The sequence below is a fragment of the Muntiacus reevesi genome, chromosome 1 (genome assembly GCF_963930625.1).
Source record: "Muntiacus reevesi chromosome 1, mMunRee1.1, whole genome shotgun sequence".
Classification (NCBI taxonomy): domain Eukaryota; kingdom Metazoa; phylum Chordata; class Mammalia; order Artiodactyla; family Cervidae; genus Muntiacus; species Muntiacus reevesi.
Window position 1 is genome coordinate 53,149,802 of NC_089249.1, and position 22,799 is coordinate 53,172,600.

At 56.0% G+C, this 22,799-nt stretch overlaps 1 protein-coding gene and 1 long non-coding RNA gene across 2 annotated transcripts in view; both read left to right on the forward strand.

The window, feature by feature from the left end:
* Positions 1–22,799, forward strand: part of TRIOBP (TRIO and F-actin binding protein) — a 57,174-nt gene that overhangs the window by 26,071 nt on the left and 8,304 nt on the right. Inside the window, 7 exon segments of the mRNA XM_065943655.1 lie at positions 2,127–2,264; positions 11,617–11,674; positions 14,273–14,379; positions 14,494–14,583; positions 14,969–15,078; positions 16,690–17,215; positions 17,854–17,964. Of these exon segments, the coding sequence (XP_065799727.1) occupies positions 2,127–2,264; positions 11,617–11,674; positions 14,273–14,379; positions 14,494–14,583; positions 14,969–15,078; positions 16,690–17,215; positions 17,854–17,964 (1,140 nt within the window).
* On the forward strand, positions 7,081–8,513 carry LOC136160269 (uncharacterized). Its single transcript, XR_010661592.1, has 3 exons — positions 7,081–7,100; positions 7,911–8,024; positions 8,498–8,513. It is a non-coding gene; the product is annotated as an uncharacterized lncRNA (long non-coding RNA).

The following is a 22,799-nucleotide window of genomic DNA, read 5'->3' on the forward strand; positions in this document are numbered from 1 at the left end:
GAAGCCCAGGGCTCTGCTTTCAACTTGCTAGGATGCCCTGAAAAGGTCACTGCCCTTCTCTGGGCAAATGGCAGTTTGACTCTGATAGTCTCGGAAGGCAAGGTCCACCTGGGTCTGAAGGGCTGGCCACCCTGGGAGAAAGGGTAGGCTTCCAGGAGCTGGAGCCAGAGAGGCACTGAAGAGGGCCAGGGAGGTACAGAAGTCAGCTGGGCCTGGAGCATCTCCAGGGTCCCGGGCGGGAGAGATGTGTGCAAGGGGTGGGACCCGCCAAGGCTGCTGGGAAGCCTGGCTGCAGCTGGAGCACGTGCCCTGCCCCGCCCCTCCCCACGACCTGCCAAACAGACTGTTCTCATCACCCTCAGCCTCCAGAGAGGTGAGGTCAGAGCCGAGGGCCTGGGGCAGCGGGAGGCGGGAGAGGGAGACCAGGCTGCTTGGGGCCAGTGCTTCTCTAATCCTGTGGTTCTGCAGTTTCTCCTGCTGGCTCCTGAAAAGCCGGGTGTCACGGGGTGAGGGGGTGTCTGTCTGGCCTTGCTCCTGGCCTGAGCTGGGGGGATTCTGCCCGACCCCTGACTGTTGGGCAGAGGAGGAAACGAGGGGCAGGGCAGTCATCCTGGATCATACAGCCCGTCAGTGGCGGAGCTCAAATCAGGACCCGGGACTCAGAACCCCTCACCCAGCCCTCTTGCTGCTCCCCCCGCAACACCGCTTCCTGGCTGTGACCTGAATTGCCTTGGTGGCCTCGCAGAGTAGAAGCAACATGCTAACTGCTTTGGGCCATCTGTGAAATGGGAGGTGATGGGGACTGGTCACTAAAGGGGCTTCCAGCTCTCACAGGGACCCCGGCAGCTTTGCTCTTCCTCTTTCTGTGTTATTTCTTCACACTTCCTGGGGCTGGAGTTTTGCGAACAAAGAGGAAATAGCAATACAGGGGTCCCCCTCTAGTCTCCATGAAATGGGCCTGCCCCAGCAACCCAGAAAACCTCTCAGCCCACGCCCAGGAAGCTGGACAGAATGGACAACTGCCTCATTCATTCATTTACTTACATACTTAGTGAGCATCTTCTGTATACTTGGGTGTGGGCCAGAGGCCAACTGGAGTGCCATCACGGAGCCCATGGTCTAGTGGTCAGGGCTGTGATGGGGATGTGGTGCATGGTCGGGGCCGTCCTTCCCCCCAGTGTCCTCTGGACCTGTGCTTTAATGCTTCGTGTCCCACATCCGGAGAATCTCTGGATGCTGGGGACTTGGGACACCTGGGTTCTGTCCTGCCTGTGCCAGTAGCCTCCTCTGTGACTTTGGGCAAATGCCTCTGCTTCACGGGGGCCTCAGTTTCCCCAACAAGTGAAGGTGAAAGTCGCTCAGTCGTGTCTGACTCTTTGAGACCCCCATGGACTATACAGTCCATGGAATTCTCCAGGCCAGAATACTGGAGTGGGTAGCCATTCCCTTCTCCAGGGGATCTTCCCAACCCAGCGATCGAACCCAGGTCTCCTGCATTGCTGGTGGATTCTTTACCAGCTGAGCCACCAGGGAATCCCCAAACAAGGATGACTCCAAAGGGGGTGCACATGGGGGCTCTGCTGGGTATGACTGTAGATGTCTGGGACTCATTCCTTTCACAAAGGTGAGGAGAGCAGGCAGATGGGGGACTCGGGATTAGGGGACACTTGGGTGACCTCTTGGCTCCAGAGGATTGTTGCCATGGGGAAGAGGGACCCAGAGTTTCTCCATCTTTAGATATTTCAAAAGAAGCTGGAAATATGTAGTTATGTGTTAACCTCTTGATTATTTAACACTGGAACCTAATGCAAAATAATCTGAAAACCCTATGTGGACTGAACACACATCTGTGGTCTGCATTCCCCTTCCGCTGGCTCCTTGGGGTCCAACTTGAGGGTGGAAAAGTGCACATTCCCAAGGGTGCTGAGCCCCCAGAGCCCTACCAACCAACACCATACGGGTGAATGAGTTCACAAGCTCTTTTCTTGGCAGTTCTGGGATGGAGGAAGATGGCAACTCTGGGCCTTTGAGGTGGGCGTGGCAGCATGGGCAGGGGAGGCTGTCATCAGGGACTCCCCCATCCCACCAAAGGGACCTGGGGGCCAACACTGGACCCTGTTTGACAGGCAGACAAGAGTCCAGCGGAGGGCAAGGCTGGGAGCCCACTCAAGGGCCGACTGGTGACCTCATGGCGGATGCCCGGGGACCGTCCCACGCTGTTCAATCCGTTCCTGCTGTCTCTGGGGGTCCTCAGGTGGCAAAGGGTAGGCTGGCTCCAGTGGGATGGGAGGGGCAAGGGTGGGAGAGAGAGGGGGAGGGGAGGGAGGAGGCTGGTGTTAGGCAGAGGAAAACCATAGGGGCTGAGAGGGAGAGATGTGGGACCCACACGTGAGAAAGGAGGGCTGGAAGCAGAGCCCTGGGCTCCCTTGGTCTCTGCGGTGAGGGGCCTGTCCCACCTGCAGGACCGGGCTGGGGCCGCTTTCAGCTTGCAGGGTGAAGGGTGATGGAATAATCCACACAGCTGAAAGCTCCCAATCAGCATATAGGCCAAGGGGAGCCAGGCTGGGGGGAAGGGGGAGAGGCAGAGAGGGCCTGCGAGGGGCTCTGGGATTGCAAAGTGTGTCTCAGACCTGGGCCTGAGCCAGTTGCACAAACATCTGGCATTACGTAACCCATCCTTTACCCAGAGAGGGCTGTAAACACTCAGGCCTCTGGTTCGGGGTTTCCTCAAGAGTGGGGAGAGGGGAGGAAAGGCAGCTGAGACTTGCTCTCTCTGGCCCCCGCTTCACGGTGGAGGGAGCAGGCCTGGCCACCTCCAGGGGCCACAGGCTGGCTCGTGGGCTCTCTTCTCTCAGTGACAGGCTAGTTCTTGTACTCTGATAAGCTGGGGGTCCAGCTCTAAGCTGGGCACATTAGATGCTGTAATTAGACACAGTGTACACTCAGGGAGGTGAGGTGGACTTGCCCAAGGGTGCATGGCTAGGGTTTAGAGGAACCAGCCACTTGCTGATTTTCCTCATTGATGAGATCTCTTGATGAGATTATGGCTGCAGTCAAACTCACCAAGCCTCAGTTGCCACATCTGTCTAACGGGATAAAATATATATATGCCGATGATCAGGGCTGTAGGGAGGACTGGCTCAGAGAGATCAGGATGTACAGAGATGTGAGGGGGTGGGGGACAGCATTCAAACACTAACTTTCCCATCTGCTTCTTTTCTTTTTAGTATTTAAAAAATATATCTCTTGGCTCAGTTTATTTATTTTTGTTTATTTTTTGGCCACGTGGCACATGGGATCTTAGTTCCCCAACCAGGGATCAAACCTCTGCCCCCTGCAGGGGAATCGTGGAGTCATAACTACTGGACCGCTGGGGAAGTCCCCCATCCACTTCTTAATTTCCTCTCTGCTGCTCTATGGGGGTTAAGGCACAAGGATAACCAAGCAAACACGGTTATCTAGGCAGGGTGGTATCTTTAAGTCAGGGGCGGGAGTTACCTTATCAGGTAACTAAAGGTCACTAACACACAGTAGTTCTGGCAGGAGGGAGCAGGTAAGTCCTTGGTGGGAGAGAAAGGGAAGAGAAATGGGGAAATGGACTCTGGGAAGCTGCTGCTGGTGATGATAACCAGCATTTATTGTACACCTACTATGTGCTTGGCTCTGTGTTCAGTGAGTGGCACACCTGATTGCATTGAATCCTCGCCCTTGGTGTATCAGGTATGGTTCACATTGTCCATTTAATAGATAAAAGAATGAAATTCACTTGTTCTAGGTCACACAAAGGGGAGAGCTAGGATTTGAAGCCTACTCTAGCCAACCTCAGAGCCCACCCTGTCCCCACCACCTCCGTGCATCCGTGTCTCCTTGCAGAGTCCTCCTTGCAGCCCTGAGAGTCTCTGCAGATTTTCCCCATTGGACAGATATGGCAACTGAGGCTCAATGAACTGGCGACTCTTCTCTCACCTGATGATGAGGAAAATCAGGAGCTGAGAGACAGAACTGCTAGTGGAACCACCCAGACAGTTACTTAGAGCAGTTTTAAACATTTCTCAGGCTGGATAGTGAAGTTAGTCCAAGGTCAAGAGCCAGGAAACCTAAGGCTTGAGTTCTGTCTCTGCCCCTAATTGTCTCCCTTCTCTGAGCCTCACACTGTTATCCTCAATAGAGGAACAGTCTGAAACCGGATAACCCCAAAGTTTGGTGGCTCTGTTTAAGAAGTCTTTCCTGGGTCCCTGAAGCTGTGCCATCCCTCTTACCAGGGCAAGTTGCAGTAAGGGAGTCATCGCTTCACTTGTGCATTCACTCACTGGACCAGCATTTGTGAAAAACCTGATATGGGCTGAGGCCCTGGGCTTTACATGATATAGACAGAAACCACCCTTCCTACCCACAGGGAGCTCACAGTTTGTGCTGACACTGACATAGAACTGGCCAGGACACAGCGTGGTCATCACTTGAGTTGTAGAGTGTACAGATGCAGGGAGCTCTGGACAAGGAGATTCTAAGTCTGTGCTGGGGGCACTCTGGCTTCCTTTGGACTGAGACTTGAAGGGTGAGGAGGAATTTTCCAGGCAAACAAACATTTGGAGGGAGGGGAGGGAGAGAGTAAGTGTGTGTGTGTTGAGGCATAAGAGGACAGGAAGGGAAGTGTTCCAGACACAGCACAGAACAATATGTGCCACTAGGGAGCTACAGGGGACCTGGCTTATTCTGGGACGTCCTGGTGCTTGTGCAGCCCAAGCACGTGAAATGTGTGTGTGTGTAATGATGACGGACAGCAGGCAGGGGCCATATGATAATGAACCCTGACTACTGGCACAAGAATGTACCTCTCAGCAGTGGAGAAGTGTTGAAGAACTCTGGGCAGGGGAGTGTTCTAGTCACTGTGTTGAGGGTGCTGGAAGAGAGTCCAGGGGGGCCAGGAAACCAGCAAAGAGGCTGGTGCTATCACGTGCGTGCCCCTGCCACTGTGCCAGGGTGGGAGCTGAGGTCTTCTGTTTGTTCACTCACTCTCCCAAGGACCAAATAAATGCCTGAGTGAGGTACAGGGGTAGGGTGAGAACACTGCTCAGCAAGGCCAGAAGGCCAGCGTCTAGGAGGATTTATCTGCACTCTTATTCCTCAGGCTGGAGAGAATTCCAGTGGGAAATGCTGGAAAAACTTCAGCTCCCTGGGCCTCCACTTCTTTATCTGTGAAATGGGGATAGTAATTATAATCATGACAGCAATAATTTCTGAACCCCAAAGTGAGATGGCAGAATCACTGAAATGATAATTATTCCAATCCCCCTGTGCCCCTACCTAAGGAGAACTAACTAGGGATAAAGGGGGTGTTCTAGGTGCTTTACTTAAATAAACAATCCTTACAGCAGCCTGTGAGATCATAGCATCATCTCATTTTACAGAAGGTGAAGTTGAGGCACAGAGAAGTTAAGTACTTTGCTTAAGGTAATACAGGGCTTGAGTCACAATGCTCCATAGGCCATTCCATGCACTTAGCAACAAATTCCATCACAGTCCCTCCTCAACTGTGGGTTTAGAGGAGCTCCTGCAGGCAAAGAACCTCTTAAAAACCACCAAGTGCTTTGGGAAAGAGAAACAGTATAGTCCACACCCAAGAACACAAAATGAGGTTCTTAAGCAGAGAATGACTCCCTGTGAGGAGGGGGCATTAAAATGGGAAGGCCCTATGATTCCATAACTCACTTTGTGCTTAGAGCTAAGTCGCTTGACTCTTTGCGACCCTATGGACTGTAACCCTCCAGGCTCCTCTCTTCATGGAATTCTCCAGGCAAGAACACTGGAGTGGGTGGCCATGCCCTCCTCCAGGGGATCTTCCCAACCCAGGGATGGAACCCGTGTCTCTTGTGTCTCCTGCATTGGCAGGCGGGTTCTTTACCACTAGCGCTGACCCTTACTTGTTAGGAATCCCCGTCTCTTCTTCCTGTGTGATCTTGGGCAAGTTGGCTCACCTCTCTGAGCCTTCATTTTCTCATTAGTAAAGTGGAGGCAAAGACACCCCCTGTCGGGTCTGTGGTTAAGGACGAAAGTCCACTACACAGGTAATGAAGGGGGCTGGGCGAGTGGGACGCGCTGAGTTTGTAGTATTGGGTGCTTTGCCGGCGTCGTCATCAAACCGGGGAGGCAGAGCCCTAATGGACCCATCGCTCCCGTCTGGCGGCTGGCGACTGGGTCGGGGGGAACCGTTGCTGGGCGACGAGGGTGCCACACCCCGCTGCCCCCACCCCGCACTCCCGCGCAGCGGCCCGACGGAGTCACCTGCACGCTGGGCCCTTCCTTCCTCCCAGCGCGCCTCCGGGGCCAGAGCCCGGCCCGCCCTCCGTTCCCTCCGCCCCCATCCGCCGCGCCGGGGACCGCCCCCGCTCGCCCGTCCCGTCGCAAGAGGCCCTGCCTACGGGCCTCTCCCGCGCTCCCATTGGCCCGCCCGCGGCCCCCGCCACTGTTTGTCCCGGCTACCCTGCCGCCCATTGGCCATCCCGGATCCTCCCAGGAAGTTTGAAAAAAAAAAAGTTTTATGGGCGGATGGAAGGGGCCGGGGCAGCGGCGGGGAAGGGAAGGGCCGGGAGGAGCGGCGGCTGGCGGCCGAGAGGGGCGGCGGCGGCGGCGGGATTCCCGCTCCGCTGAGCCCAGCCCGAGAGCCCTTTCCACCTTCCTGCCTCCTGCTCTCGCCGCCCCGGGTTGCCAACATGACGGTGAGTGCTCCCCGCACCGGGGGTGCAGCCCTTCTGCACCCCCAGGCCGGGAGGAGAGCGACAGCCGGAGCCAGAGCCGCGCCGCTCCCCTCTGGGCAACCCCCTCCTCACTTCCCGGAGGCGAGAAGAGGTCTCGGCCGGAAGAAGGGCGACCCCGGCCGCACTGGCCGGCTGTCCTGCCTCACCTTCCCCCGGCCTCACCTTTCCGAGCCAGGAGCCCGGGCAACCCCCACCCCGAGAAGATGGGAACTCTCGCTCTCAGGCACCACCCCCTAACTTTTGCCGGTCCAATCATGGACAGATTCGGGGTGGCCCTTTCCCCTTCTCTTCTCCAGCTCCCCTTAGTGAAAACCTGATCTGATCCCCCCAAGTTGCGCCAGATCCGTAAGGGTCTCCCAGGGTTCTGAGTCGCGGGAGGAGCGGAGATGGGCCTGGCCCGGGTCTGGGTCTCGCCAGGGGCGGGAGAGAGGCGCTCCCTTGGTTGAAATGGGTCTCGCTGGTGCGGGTCTGGGAAGCCTGTCCGCCCGTGTGGGCGCTGGGCTCAGGCCTCTGGAGCCCATCCTGGGGCTTCTGAAGCAGCAGGATACCGTGCTCTCCCGGGCTTGCCACTTCCCAGTGGCTCTGGGACCTTGGGTGGGGCAGGCCCGCGATTGGGAGTGAGGAACACGGTGGCAGGGATTTGTCTTTCTCTTGGGGATGAGCCATACCCAACCTCTATGAGAACTTGTGCCTTAATTATCATATTGCGTCCCATAGCTGAGTTCACCAATAGCCCCGTTTCACAGTGTAATAAACTGAGGCTTGGGGAGGGGTGTAGGTGAGTTGCCGGAGGTTACCCTGGGTGTAAGGGAAGGAGTAGCCCTTTTCCAGGTCACTCTGGCCCCTTGACTGTGATGGTCTGGAAGGGAGGGGCAGGATTGCTTTTGGTTTCTGGCAGGCGCCTTAGGGAGACTCTGACAGCCTGGAGAGGAGGGTTGGGGGGAGTTGAGCAGCGTGGGTGTGCGCCGGGCCCCCGCCTCCTAAGTGCGATGACCTGCTCACTGCCTGGACTTCCTCAGCCTCTGCACATCCTGCTACCTCTGCTGGCCCTTCCTGTTGTCAGCAGCCTCCCCTCCCCTGTCAGGGAGTAGAGAGGGATGTGGGGGGAGGAGCTGAGTCAGTGTCTTCCACCCCACCCCCCCATCCCTGCCTTAGGCTAGTGGAGAGTGGTTGCATCGCCTACGGGGTGCCTGCCAGGCCCTGAAGCTGGGTGCTGTCACATTACCAGCTTGGATCCCTGCAGGTTGATGGTAACTCCCCGTCTAACCGGTGAGGACACCGATGAGTTCACACTGTAGGTAGTGAACTTACATGCCCTGGGTGACATGGCCCGGCCCTGACTGAGCCAGAATTTGTAACTTGGTCTGCCCGAGTTTTGTCTCAGGATCAGATAAATGTACATAGTTGCCTTTCCTGGGGGAAGCACATGCTGAACTTGGGTAAGACGGCTGGAAGCAGCTTGTGGGGACTCATCCCTGCTGGTGGGAGGAGGCTCCCCTAGGGAAATGACCCCCTGGGACTACACGACTTTGTCAAATGGAGAGGGATGGGGGGTTGGGTAGGGGTACAGTGTGGACCAAGGCTGGTGGCCGTATTTGGGGAATGAAGTGGTGAAACGTAGAAAAAGGACTTGGAATGGAGGGCCTCAGAGGCCAGGAAGAGCAGCGTGGGCTTGTTCAGGGGCACTGGGGAGCCATGAAAGGTTATGGAGCAGAGAGGAGGCTCGTATTGACCTTTGACAGTGTTTACCGGATTCATCCTGGCTGCTCTCAGACCTGAGCCCACTCCAGGCTGGTGTCCTGCCCATTGCTTCCTCACATCCTCTTCCTCTCTCCTGGCCCCATCTCCCTGACTTCGACCTCAGAAATCTGAACGAGTAAGTGGCAAAGGTGCTATGAACGTGTAAATGCTTAGAGGCTTCAGGAAGCTGGGCCTGGAGTCAGGCTCTGGTCCACCTCCTTTTGCCTTAACCTGGTGCAGCCTTGCCCCTGGAGCTTCATCCCCAGCCGACTGCCTGGCATCAAATTATATACCTGCTCACTTGTTTATTGTCTGTCTCTCTCCAGAGTTCCACCAGGGCAGGGGCCACATCTCTTATTCACCACTGATTTCCTGGTGTAGAACAGGGCCTGGTTCAAAAAAATAAGAGAGATGAAAAGAAAGAAGGGAAGAAAGAAACTTGTATGAATGTCCTGAGTCCTAAGATCTTGGTGGGGGTGGTGAACAGCGTGTGTCCCTGATGGAGCTGCTTCTGGTCTAGCCTGTGAGGGATAAGTGAGTGGCTTCAGGACGATCACAGATGCCACAGAGGCCCTGGGAAGTCATCTGGTGTGGTGTGTACCAGAAAAGGTGCCTCTGAGGTGACGATGAAGCCAGGTCTCAAGGCATGAGAAGGGGTTTGTCTGGTTGAAGGAGGTGGAGCAGGCCTTGTGTTTCAAGCAGAGGACATAGGTGTGTGTGGAGGGCCCCAGTCCTGGTGTGTTGAGGATCGGAGAGGAAGTGTGATGACGTAAAACATGGGGCCCCCTAAGCAGGGGTGAGGCTGAGGCTTTCGGGCTGTCCTGAGGCAGCCGGACCTTGTTCTGATTCGCCCCTGAGGGTTTGAAGCGGGCCTGTGACACTAGGCCTTTTGGAGCGAGTCCTCTGCCAGAGTGTGCATACAGGGGGCGGTGTCCATGGTCCAGGCTGGCTTGAGGCAGAGTTGACCTGTGGTCAAAGGAGGGAGGGCTGCTGTGAAGTCCTATCAGTGCTCTGGAAGGAAAGGGGAAAGGGAGCTTCCTGCAGGTGGAGGGAAGGTGTCTGGGGCTGAGGAGCCATGTGTGAAGTTACAGGGGGCAGAGAGTTAAGTTCTCTGACCTTTTGACCCTTGGGGGCTTCCCAGGTAATTGCAGGACCTCGCCCGCCAGCAGGTTTAAAAACTCACACTGGTGGCCTTCTCTCCCCAAGGTCACCATGCCATCTCATGCCTGACAGCGTGTGTGTGATATGTGGGTACCAGTGTCTCTGTGTGTAGCCCATTCAGTTCTCTCATGGAACTTGGGGGAGGGCAGGACCCACCCCCCCATCATTTGCCACATCAAGCATCTGGGCTCAGGGAGGGGATGTGACTTAGGAAGGCCACTCTGCTTCCCAGGCAGCCCTCAGGGTCCCAGCCTGTCATTTCTGCCCTTCCTCAGCCTCTGGAAGCCCATGACTCTCCCAACCCCAGCTTGGCTGTCTTGATTGGCTGGGTGGTCAGCTGGTCCTTCCCAGGGGGCTCTCCCCAGGTCTGCACAGTGATGCCAGCTCTGTGGTCCATCCTAAAAAGCCTGGCTCTTCAGCCGCCAGGAGGTGGGGTGGGAACGGCCCCCAAAGCACAGGAATTTAGATCAGGGACGTAGAGGAGGGTGGATATTTAATCAGCAGGTTTCCCCTGGGGTCATAGCATGCCAGGCCCTGAGGCCACGGGAGGCCCCTGTCTGCACGTGGACCCAGATGACTTGGTGGCCCTGAGCATGGCTATTGGTCTGCAGTCTGAGCTTGGAACCACCCTGGGCAGCTTCCGGCCCACGTGGGGAATAGGGCGGGGAAGAAGAGAAAGCAGACAGGGCGTACACAGCCTGGGGTTTCCCAGGTCTGAGCAGGGCCTGTGTCCCTTCCGTCAGACAGATCTGCAGGGAGGGGCTTGATGCAGGGGTTGGGCCGCTGGCCTGCCGAGGTCCAGGGGCCCTGGTCCCAAGGCCATGGCTGGGGATGGCTCAGGATGTTCAGACTGCTGGCTCAAGCCCCTCTCAGGCCTCTTCCTCCGGTGGAGGAAGAGGAGAATGGCGCTTCCTCCAAGGAAGGCGGGTCAAGGCAGGTGGCCAGGTCAGGTGGCTCCAGTTTCCAGGTTTCCAACCATTGTCGCCGCCCACCCTGCTGAGCCATGCCACCCGCTCCCTCCACGCAACCAGACACCTTGGCCCGGTGGAGCTGTGATGCAGGTACTGATAGGTGGGCTCAGAGCCATGGCAACAGGTGGCAGCCTCCTCCCTGCCGGCCAGCTTGGCCCACCAGCAAGCAGGAGCTGAGACCCTGCAGGGGGACCGGGACTTAGACGAGAGAGAGAGGTCTCCCCAGCAGGCCTTGGGGTCTGTGGATCGGCCTGGCCAGAGAAAATGCCCAGACGAGCAGTTTTGTCCTCTAGGGGCTAGGCAGGGGGCACCTAGCTCCAGGTCCCTGTGGAACATGCTACAGCTGGGAGCCCCCAGACCCCGGGGCCGCGCCCCCCTCGGCAGCACTCGGCAGGTAGGACTTGCCAGAACTGAGGTAACATCTCCCCAGCTCTTCCAAAGAGCTAGGGGGGCCCCAGGGGTCTCAGACCACACCTGGGCCTGGCTCCATTTTTCAAGGTCTCCAGGAGACGAGGAAGGGCAGGGCTGGTTGGACCATGGGAGGCTTATTGGGTTGGGGGTGGGTAAGATCATTAGAACATTATCTGCCTGGGCCTCATCAGCGAAAGGAACTGGACAGTTCGCCCAGCCCTGCTGGCCTGGCCTGTCCACTGCGCTCTGTAAGGGTCCCTTGTTCCAGGCAGAGTTCTCTCCCTTCTTTCTCTCCCTCTCCTCCACACTCAGGTGAGGAAGCAGGCTGGTGGGAGGGGAGCTCAGAGGTCTGTGGTGGATGGCCAGTCACCCGGCCCACCTCTCAGAGGTTGCCGGGTGTTCAGGAAAGGGACCGAGGCTGCTTCAGTGGCTGGGAGCCTGCCTGGATTTGGGGGGTTATCTGGGTCCTGAACCCTCCCTTCTGGCTTCCCAGTACTCTTATAGGACTTAGAGCAGGTAGGATGAGCCCCTTTGGTTCTCGCTGAGCCTGACTCACCTGCCACCCCCTCTCCCCATAGCCTGATCTGCTAAACTTCAAGAAGGGATGGATGTCTATCTTGGACGAGCCTGGAGAGGTAGGAGGGCTGCGGTGAGGGTGGGGGGGCGGTGAGGGGTAGGGGGTGGGAAGTGGGGTTGTTGCAGGGCCCTGTAGGGTCCTGGGGGCTGCCCAGGTGGCTAAGCAGCTTCACTGGCCTGTCTAGCCATCTAGAGACCCTGGCTTCTGGGTGGAGGGGTTGGAGGGTGAAGGCCAGAGGGGGAACCCTGAGGGGGATGTTTCCTGTTGGAAAGAAGGCCCTGGGCTGCGGGGTGGAAGGGCAGAGGCTGCTAGTCATCTCAGCTTTGTGAGGCAGCCTGCCTTATGTAAAGGTCTCCAGGATGGCGGCCTCCTGGCTCTTCACCCTCCACCCCTGTCCTCTCTTCTCACCAGGAGCCCCTCGGCCATCCCACCTCTTGATGACCCTGGCTGGGTGTCTGAGGGTCTGGGATGGAGGGGTTCGCAGAGATCATCCTGTCTGAGATTATACAAATTCCCAAAGGCTCAGCCATGCAACAGCTCCCCCCAACCTTGGGGTGGGGGCTCAGAGCACATTCCTTGAAGTCTCACCAACCTGGGGCCCCATTGAGCGAGTCACAGCTTCTTCCGGCCTCAGAGGCTTCATCTGTGAAATGGGCATGCTGGGTAGTGAGAATTCTTTCCAGGCTGGATAACAGAGTCATAGAGGTCAAGCACATAAAATGTTCCACAGAGCCCTCAGTGCCTGCTTGGGCCTCAGCTAATCACCCTTCCCTTTCTCTACTGTGTGCATCCTTAGAGCCAGAAGGGACAGTAGCTTTTCACCATTCTACCCTTCTGGCTGCCAGGCTGGAGGTGGAGCTGGCCTCCTGCCCACCCAGCCTGGGAGGGGACGTCTCCCTGCCCGGGTCCTGCATGCGCCCGCGGCTTGGGTCTGCGTGCAGCCCGCATGCCACGGAGGGCTTGGAGCCAAAGGGAATCTCATTGTGTTCTTTATTCCCTCTATCTAGCCCACAACCTTCCGAACCCGCTGCCTGCTTGCCAGCCCCCTGGTGGCTGGGCTCCAGGCTCACACAAGGCCGGGCATCCCGCCAGTGACCCTTCCCAGCCTCCCCACCCAGGGTCTCTGGAGGGCAGAGATTATGAGCCCCACCCAGAACTGGCCATTACTCATTCTCTTTCACAGGGTTTTGGAATGTCCGAGCTGGAAGGGCCCTGGGAGTTCAGCTAGCCCAACCCCTTGGTGCACAGACAGGAGACAGGCCCAAAGGGCTTTGATCTCTTCCAGGCCCAGCAGCACCTTGGACAAACGCAGGCCTAGAACTTGGGGCTCCTGAGGCCCACAGAATCCAGCCAGCTGCCATCGCAGGCAGTCATAGACCAGGCCTGGAAGGGCCTAAGAGATCTTTTGGCCCAGAACCCCTGCCCCACTTTACAGAGGAACAGTTGTCCTGTCCAGCAGCTCGGGTCACCCAGAAGAGCAGCGTGGTTCTAAGAGGGCCAGTCTCTCTGAACAGTCCCCAACGTCCTTGTGCCTGACCATGTGCCAAGTGCCATGAGAGACACTCCGGGGAGGGTTAGGAATTTCTGACCTCACCAGGAGGCTTAGGGACTACTTAGCCCTACTTTACAAGTCAGAAAACTGAAGCTCAGAGAGGTTGAGACACATGACTAAAGACACACAGCTAGCAAGGGATAAAATAGTTGTTACCCTGGTCTCTTGGATGCTAAAGTCCTATTTCTCAGGGGAGGCAGTGTGGAAAGAAGTAGAAAGTATCATCCTGGCATATCCTTGAAAACTTACCATCTTCTTGAAGAAAGAAAACTAAGTACTTGAAGTATTAACCAGAGCTTGGTGATGCGGGGGAGCTGCAGAGGACATGGGCTGACCCTGGCAGTGGGTGGATCTTGACTGGCATTCTAGTGAGTGGCCGGAAGCCCGGATGTGAGCTGAGCTTGGCACTTTCATATCAGGCTGTTCTGATGCCCCCACCCCTCTCCCATGTGTTCTGCCAACCTAACCCCATCTGCAGCAGAGAGAAGCATTGCATAAAGGTGCCCACATCGTAAATGTACAGATAATGTATTCTCATAGCTGCATGTATATGTAACCAGCACCCAGATCAAGAAACAGAATATGACCAGCTCTCAGACACTTCTCCCTGGGCCGCTTTCTGGTCCTGCTCTCTGGGAGACTTGTCCTCGGCTGTTGGGGTGATCAATCTGGGAGTAGCATAAGGAAGAAGACTTTGAAGTCCTGACCCCTGGCTTGCTAGGCAAATGCCCTTACACAGGTCACAACCCCTTCCTAGATTGCACTGGGCAGGATTTGCATACAGGACCTTCGATGATCTTGGTGGAAAGGATCAGGAGGCCTATGGAATTGTCAACAAATCAGGGAAGGGCTCTCAGAAAGAAAGGGAGGATGAGGTTAGTGAGGAGAAGCCAACCCATTTCACAGATGCTGCTACTGAGGCTCAGAGAGGGAATGGAGGGGCTAACTGCAAATGTGGATTTTGTGACTCTGCACTGTCCCCTGCCCCCCGCACCTCAGCCCAGCTGGTGAGAGTGCCAGGCACCTGCTGCAAGCAGAACAGTTGACCTGGCAGCACCCAAGATGCCTGTGGAATGACGCGCACACACACACACACTCATTCCATGCCCCTGACCCTTACTCACTGCCATCTCTCCTTTGCAGTGGAAGAAGCACTGGTTTGTGCTGACCGACTCAAGCCTTAAGTACTACCGGGATTCCACCGCTGAGGAGGTGAGACAATGAAGTGGGAGCGCTCCTTCCCCCATCAGGTTCCAGGGGACCCCTGGAAGGGGTTCGGGGGGGATCACTGTAGTCCATGGACCATCATGAGTCCTCCTGCTGCAGGCGGATGAGCTGGACGGTGAGATTGACCTGCGCTCCTGCATGGATGTCACCGAGTACGCAGTGCAGCGCAACTATGGCTTCCAGATCCACGTGAGCCTGCGGGCAGCTGGGAGCTGTATCCCTGGAGGGCCCCCAGAGGAGGTTTGGGGGTGGAGCGTGGCTCCCCAGACTGGCTCCCATCACTCATTTCCCCAGAGACCTTGTCCTCGGAGCCAGCGAGAAGCTCTGCTGCCAACACTGAGCTTGTCTGGGGCAAGCCCGGGTATCACTGGCAAGCCGATTCGAGTGTTGGAGAGACTGTGGAGGCGACGGGGCTCTTCCGAGGCTAGGAGGGGAGGGTGTGCATCCTCTGCCCGCCTCCAGGCTTAAGACCTGAGATGCCACCCCCTGGGAGGGAAGGGCACCTCCCTGGGGGAGTGGGGAGGGAGCAAGGAAGCTGGTCAGGTGGCAACCTACCTGTGGGGTGGACTTGCAGACCAAAGATGCTATCTATACCTTGTCGGCCATGACCTCGGGCATCCGGAGGAACTGGATCGAGGCTCTGAGGAAGACTGTGCGTCCCACCTCAGCCCCAGATGTCACCAAGTATGTGCTGGGCTGGACCGGGGCCTTCGGGGAGGCTCTTACCACCCCCTGCGCCCCGCATCCTGAATGGGTATCTGGTGCTCACCTGAGGGCCCTGGGCCTCAGTTTCTCTACCAACAAAACAGGGAGAGGGAGGGGGCAGTGGGTATCTGTGGCACTCATCCAGAAATACCTTGAGGTTTGGAGGTTGACTCTCATCCCATCCTGAAAGGGTGGGGAGAGGCCTCGGCTCTTTGGAGGTGTGGCCGATTGTGTGCTGAGGGGCCTGGTCTGAGCCTGTGTCAGGGAGAGGGGATGGCTACTTAGTCTGGGTGGGGGACTCACTCCCTGTGGAGGTCACTGTGGGGAGAGGGCCGGGAGGGTCGAGTGATCTGGTGGTAGAGCCCCCACACAGTATAAACCCCAGATGTGGGACTTGCCTGGCAGTCCAGTGGTTAGGACTCTGGGCTTCCACTGCAGGGGGCCATGGGTTCGATCCCTGGTGAAGGAGCTAAAAATCTCCCATGCCACACAGCACGGCCATAAAGTAAATAAAAATAAATTTAAGTAAGCATCTTTTTAAAGAAACAAATACAAAAAGCCCAGATACCCGTGAGGGTTGGAACAATGGCTGTTGGGTGACAGAAACTGAAGTGTGGTGTTGAGGGGGCACGGACTGTGTGTCCGTCTGCCTGGCCACTCCCTGACTGTCAGCCTTAGGCCAGTTGCTGTCTGGACTGAGTTTCAGATTCCTCACCTGTCATGCCAGGTATCGTGTGAGGATATGCACAGAGGCACTTTATAAACTCTTGCCTACTATGCAGCTGGACTATGATTTACTGTATAGGCTTCGCTGCTATAGCAAAGAAACCCCAAACACGGGTTCACACAAGGCAGAGGTTTATTTCTCACTCCAGCCCGGACCTGGCGGGACTGCTGTGTGGCCCCTAGCCCCCAGCCTTGCCTCTGGGCCAAAGCACTGCTCACATTCTCACGGGTCCAAGCCAGGAGGCAGGCCAGGGCACACCTGTCCTTTGAAGGGTGCCGCCTCTCACTTGCACTGGGCAGAGTAGTCACACGGCCACTTGTAGCGGAAAGGGACACTTTAGTTTTTGGCCAGGTGACCACATACCCAGTGTTGCTATGGAAGCAGAGGGGAGCTGACAGTTGTTCTGAGTCTCCACAGTTTGTGCCTATGCAGCCAGAGGCCACTGTTCACCTCACTTGCAGTGACCCTGGGCATCTCCCCTGTTCCACTATGAGCCTCTTGAACCCAGGGCCTTGTCTCCCACCACACCCTTAACACTAATGCTGCCATCACCATTCGCAAAGGCCTTCCTGGTTGCTTTGAACACATTAAGTCATCTAGTCCTCACGTCCCTCCTGTAAGAGGCATTGTTGTCCCATGTTGTAGATGAGATGACTGAGGCTTAGAGAGGGTGGCCAGGTTCCCTGGAAGCGGTGGAGCTGGGATGGTTTCCAGGATCTGTTCATGATGGAGCTGTAGTTCTAACTTGCTTCCCCCACTGGGGTCTGTCCCCAGGCCCCCGCACACGGGTCACACTCCAGAAGTGCTTGTTTTGGGACTGTGCAGGCCAGGTCCTGCCTGACGTGGCTCTGCTGGCCCCCTAGGCTCTCGGACTGCAACAAGGAGAACACGCTACATGGCTACGGCACCCCGAAGGGCTCCCTGAAGGCGGGGGAGCAGCGGGTGGGCTCTGAGGTCATCAGCCGGAGCGGCCCCCGGAAGGCAGACGGGCAGCGGCAGTCGCTGGACTACGTGGAGCTCTCCCCGCTGACTCAGGGCTCCCCGCAGCGGGCCCGCACCCCGGCCCGCACCCTCGACCGCCCGGCCAAGCAGGAGGAGCTGGAGCGGGACCTGGCCCAACGCTCCGAGGAGCGACGCAAGTGGTTTGAGGCCACAGACACCCGGGCCGCAGAGACACCGGCAGGCGAGGGTCCGCGCCGGGTCCTGGGCGCCCCGCTGACCGAGGACCAGCAGAGCCGGCTCAGCGAGGAGATCGAGAAGAAGTGGCAGGAGCTGGAGAAGCTGCCCCTTCGGGAGAACAAGCGGGTGCCTCTCACCGCCCTGCTCAATCAAGGCCGCGGGGAGCGCCGGGGGGCCCCGAGCGACAGCCACGAGGCGCTGGAGAAGGAGGTAGGTGGGCAGGGCTGGCCTCTGGGAGCGTCCTCACCCCACCAGCGCCCTTGACATCCCTGCAGTCACGCTGTAGCGTTAGTTCTTGCATACCTACAGTGACAGGGAGCTCACCCCCGAGCCACTGACACTTCAGATGCCTTGTGAACTGGAGACTGCTTTCCTGGACCTTGGGGATCTTTTGTTTTTGTTTGTTTTTCCCCATCTTTGTTCTGTCCTCAGCAGTCCCAAAGAAGGGAAGGGGGAAGAGAAGGGAGAGACCATTTATTGAGCAACTTCTGTATACCAACCCTTGTGTTAGGCCCTCCTTACTTACATGCAGGCTCATGCAGTCCTCACCTGGTCACATGGCAGTTTCATGGTCCCTTAGGGTAGACCGCCTCACTGTTTTACTGATGGGAAACTGAGGCTCCAAGAAGTTTCCTCCTACCTATATAATAGGTAAATATCTCTGACTGTGGTGTCCTGCTCCCAACCCTGTTGAACCTTCTTCTCTGGGCCAGCACTCTCCTCTGGCCATCCAGGAAGCATCTGGAACGTGCCCCTTGCTCACGTTACCACACCAGGGCCACTTCATCCCGCCAGCTCCATTCCCCCTTTGAGGCCCTCAGTGACCTCGCCTCCTCCTATCCCCTTAGGTCCAGTCCCTTCGTGCCCAGCTGGAGGCATGGCGTCTCCAAGGGGAGGCTCCTCAAGGTGCACCCAAGTCCCAGGAGGACGGCCACATACCCCCCGGCTATATCTCACAGGTAAGACCATGGAGCTGTTGTGTGGGGGCTGGGGACAGGTTTCTGGTTGCCATGTTTTGAGAAAACAGCTGATATTCTGGGAGTCCTTCTTGTACCAGAGTGGAACCTGGGTGAGGCCTTTGATGTGTACCATCTCACTTAATCTCCCCAGAGGGTGGACGTGAGCACTGTGTCCATTTTGCAGACAGGGCCACTGAGCTGTGAGAGGGTATGTGACTTGCCTGAGGTCAGCTGGCCTGCAGATGTCAGAGGTGGGATTTGAACTCGGGTCCAGCCGACCGCAGAGCCCATGCGTGAGCCCCCATGTGACCTTATGTATGTAGACCCCGTTTCCCTGTACTGCTCTGGGGAAGAAGGGCCTGATGGAGCATGGGACCCTCAGTGGGCAGGCCTCTGGGAGAGTGAAAGTTGCTCAGTCATGTCCGACTCTTGGCGACCCTGTGGACTATACAGTCTGTGGAATTCTTCAGGCCAGAATACTGGAGTGGGTAGCCATTCCTTTCTCCAGGGGATCTTCCCAACCCAGGGATCGAACCCAGGTCTTCCACATTGCAGGCGGATTCTTTACCAGCTGAGCCATCAGGGAAGCCTAGGCCCCTGGGAGTCACTCCCTAAACACTGGGAAATCATGCCAGGCGGAGGCCCTGCGCAAGGTGGTCTGCAGGACATGGGTGCCTCCAGTGGCCCTCGGGGGACGCACGGCCTGCCTAGGACAGCGACTCTCAACAAGGGTTGATTTTGTTCCCCTGGGGACATTTTGGCCGTGTCCAGAGACAGTTTTGATTGTCATGTCTGGGACAACTAGTTCTCCAGAAAAAATACATGTGCATATACACACTGACACACTTATATGTGTTTATTGTAAATTTTACCGATATAGAACATGTTTAGTGTGCAACTTACAAATAAAAAAATATGTCATGCTTCTATTGTGAATTCCATATTGCAAACTGATGTTTCTCAGAGTACTCTCACTGATTTCTCCAAATGCTCGTATCCACACCAAACTGACAAACGAGTGTCATTCTAACGTGAATGTTGGTTGGCATTTTTTTGTGTGTGAATGAGTAAGACAGCCAGAGATATGCCTAAACTTTACTTGGTCAATGTCATGAGCAACTTCTTTGCTGAACTGGAAAATACTTTACTGTTGAGACTATTTGAAAATATTCTTTTAAGGACATTTCTTGGGTTTTTGTTCTGTGTACAATGTGGCAGTCAGAGCTGGCACACACTTTGAAGTTTAATCTGTACTGTGAGCGTTAATAGCTTTTTCTCATCATTTGGTTAAGTCTGAACAATCAACAAAACAGTAAATCAAGCTCTGATTTGTAATGTTTACCAGTTTCCATGGTGTAAATATTCCTGCTATGGCCACTGTCCCTGAACAGAGTTGGGAAGCTATGCGCCGACCATCATGTGGCATTTCCACCCTGCAGATACAGGACATGTAAATAACCTCAGAGCGTAGCTAATAATAAAATGCAGTGAAATAATTAGGAGGTAATGAATCTTGAGTATCAGCTTTGTTTTTTTAACACTTATTTGCTTTTGGCTGCGCGGGTCTTAGTTGCTGCTTTCAGTCTCTTCATTTCTGTGTGCCGGCTTCTCGTTGCAGCTCACAGCTTAGCTGTCCCTCAGCATGTAGGATCTTAGTTCCCCTACCAGGGACCAAATCCATGTTCCCTGCATTGGAGGGCAGATTCCCTGGACTGCCAGGGAAGTCTGTCACCCCTTTTTTTTTAATGTAACTAATTATAAGTTTATATAATTTCTAATAACAGCTATGCTAAGTAACTGCACCACAGAATTCCTAAAAATTTGACATTGCTGTTCCCCAGCTAGCACACCCTTGCCTGAAGCAAAAAAAAAAAAAAGAAGGCTGGGGTCCCAGGCTCTGGGCAAGGAGGCCTTCTAGAAGTTCCAAGGGAGCGTGGGGCTCTCATGAAGTGTTCCTGGAGCTGGGGGTGGGAGCGGGGGCTGAGGCAGGAGGGGGAGGGCCACTGGGTGTTTATCAAGGAGACGCCCACTGCCAAGCTGAGGAGCTGGGATGGCAACCCACACACCTGAGGAAGTTTGGGGTCTGGGACTCGACATCAGGAAGGTGGGGTTGGCGTGCAGGGGGCCTGGGAGGGATCACGGCCAGCACCAGCACCAAGAGCTATGACGATGCTGAAGGAGCGGGGAGGGAAGAGGGTGTGGAGGGGAGGGGAGCTTCATGGCCGGGAGCTGGGGCTGCCGTGCAAGGCTAGGGGCCATCTGGGGCTGAATGGTTCTGTAACATTCAGCTGAAGGGAGACCAGGGCTGAGGGGAGTTGGGGGTGTATTGTGGAGGGTGAGCTTGGGGATCACCTGACGTGGGGAAGGGGAAAGGGAGGGCCCAGTTGTTGTCAGGGCTCCCTCGAGGCCAGAGGAAGGTGAGGCATCTCTAGACAGGGTGGGGTCCAGCACCATCACCTGAGGCCTCAGGGAACCTCAGAGATGCCCCCAACTACCCACCCCAGAGGGCTTCAGACTGAGCTTGGTGGACCCCTTGGACACCCCAGAGGCTGCATTTTTTGGGTGGGTCCATCCACAGCTGTTGGTCCTGAAGCAGCACCGTCTTTGACTATTAGAACCTGCATTAGTTTCCCTTTGCAGGAAGGTTTCTGTCACTAAAATGAAGTTGGAAAAGCACTGCTCTGACTTCTCAGGGTACAGATGGGGAAACGGAGACCCAGAGAGGAGGCGAGTCCTCTAAGCTGGCGGCAGACCTGTGTCTGCAGTCCTGGCTTCCTGGTCCCCAGGCGCCTGCTGGGCTCCCCAAGGCTGTCAGCGTTTCATCCTGTTAGATCGGGGTGGGCAGGGGTAGCAGGTGGAATGGGGGGTGAGAAGGGCATAAAGGGGAAACAGCCCAAGACAGGGTGGGGGAGGGTACCCGAGAAGAGGAGCTGAACCATCTGTGTCCCCTCCGGCCCCGGGGGAGGCAGCTGGAGAGTCAGTGGACCCTGGTGAGGTGACGGCAGGTCAGGGATTCCCAAGCCTGCTGTCTCAGGCTGAGGGGGTGCCCCCCTTCCAGCTTGTGGGGTTTGCCAGCACAGGACAGCAGCCAGGGGCCTGGGGCCACAGTGCCTCTGCAGGAGGGGCCATAGGCACTTCTTTACCTACTTGGATCCACGTCAGTGGTGGCAGCCGACACACTGGGCCCTCAGGAAGGCAGGTCAGAGCGCCTGGCCTTCTAGGAGCCCCTCCTTGTGGGCTAGTGCCCACGTCCTGACATCAGCTCCTGGATGCCCTATTGGCTGCCGGGTCTGCCGGCCTGATGGGGCCCTATAAGAACAGCAGTCCCATCTCCTGTAGGCTCCTGTCTTTCCAGGTGGGTGATCTCTACAGTGAACGCTGACTTAGCTCAGGGAGCCTTGTGAGTTGGTCTTATGGGGTCTGTATTACAGATGAGGAGATTGAGGCTGAGAGGGGAACGGGCTCGTTCGGGTTCACTCCACTCCATGGTACAGCCAGGACTAGGACCCAGTCTGTGGAACTCCCAAGGCCATGTTCTGTTGCCCCACATGAGGGGACACACAGAGGACAGGCACAGAGGCTCAGTGAGACAGGTGTCCCCTGCCCACTGCTCAGGACACCTGGATCCAGGGGACCTGGCCCGTGCAGTCCCCCAGATCTGGCTGCTGGTGAGGCGGGGGTCATCCTCCCTCCCCAGCCATGAGGTGCCCTGTGCCTTGGGGGAGGGCTCAGCCTCTTATCTGCATTGGGTCTCTTATCCGCGCCTCCCTTTCTTCCCCTTCCCTTGGCTCTTCCCCTTCTCTTTTGAATGATCTTAAACATATTTTAATCATGTAAGAAATTTGTTTACATTTTCAAAAATAATTTCAAACAAATCTAAAGGTTAGAAACAAATGTGTAAACTCTCCTTCCCCTGCCTGCTTCCAGCCCCAGGGGTCACCTGGGTTACCTTTTAAGCATATCTGTATAGTCTCCTATTACAGCTATAATGAATTGCCAGAAACATAAGTAACACACATTGATCATCTCACAGTTCTGTAGAGTAGAAGTCTAACGTGGGTCTCCCCAGGCTGTTAATAAAATCCAGGCATCCACGGGATCTCGTTCCTTTCCGTAGGCTCTGGGGAGGCTCCATCTCCTCACCTTTTCTAGCGTCCAGCAGTCGCCTGCGTTCCTTGGCTCGTGGCCCCTTCCATCATCTTCAGAACTCATACAGGAGAGTCCGGTCCTTCTTACTTCCCACTGGGCTCCTGCCTTAGTCCCTTCTCCCTCTTTCTGCTCTGCTGCTCCTCTTCCACATCCAAGGACCCTGTGATTACTTTCAGCCAAGAGGATAATCTAGGATAATCTCCCTATTTTAAGGTCAGCTGATTAGCAATCTCTAGTCCCGCAGGCTGTGTTAAGGTAACTCATTTGCTGGTTCTTGGAGTAGGGCATGGACATCTTCTGAGGGTCATCCACTCTACTTTCCAGGGTAGCCTTCCACACCTTTTACTATGTCGTTACACAAAGGTACTCAGACCTACAGCTCTTAAGTGTTTTTGGTCCATGACTGGGGTCACACCATGTGTTTTGTCAGAAACCAGCTTTCATGCCCTAACTTTCGAGACACCTTTCCATAGCAGTCTGCGTGGGCAGCTCTGTCTTTTAACAGCTGCCCGGATCCTTTGTAAAGTGCATTCCCATAACTTATTTAAGGGCTTCCCTTTTAGGTACTTAGCTTGTTTCCAGTTTTCATCTGTTACCAACCTGCCCTCAGGCAATACTCTTGTCTAAGAGTCTTTGTACATGCGTGACTTTCTGTGGGGTCATTCCTAGGAGTGGACCTGCCAGGT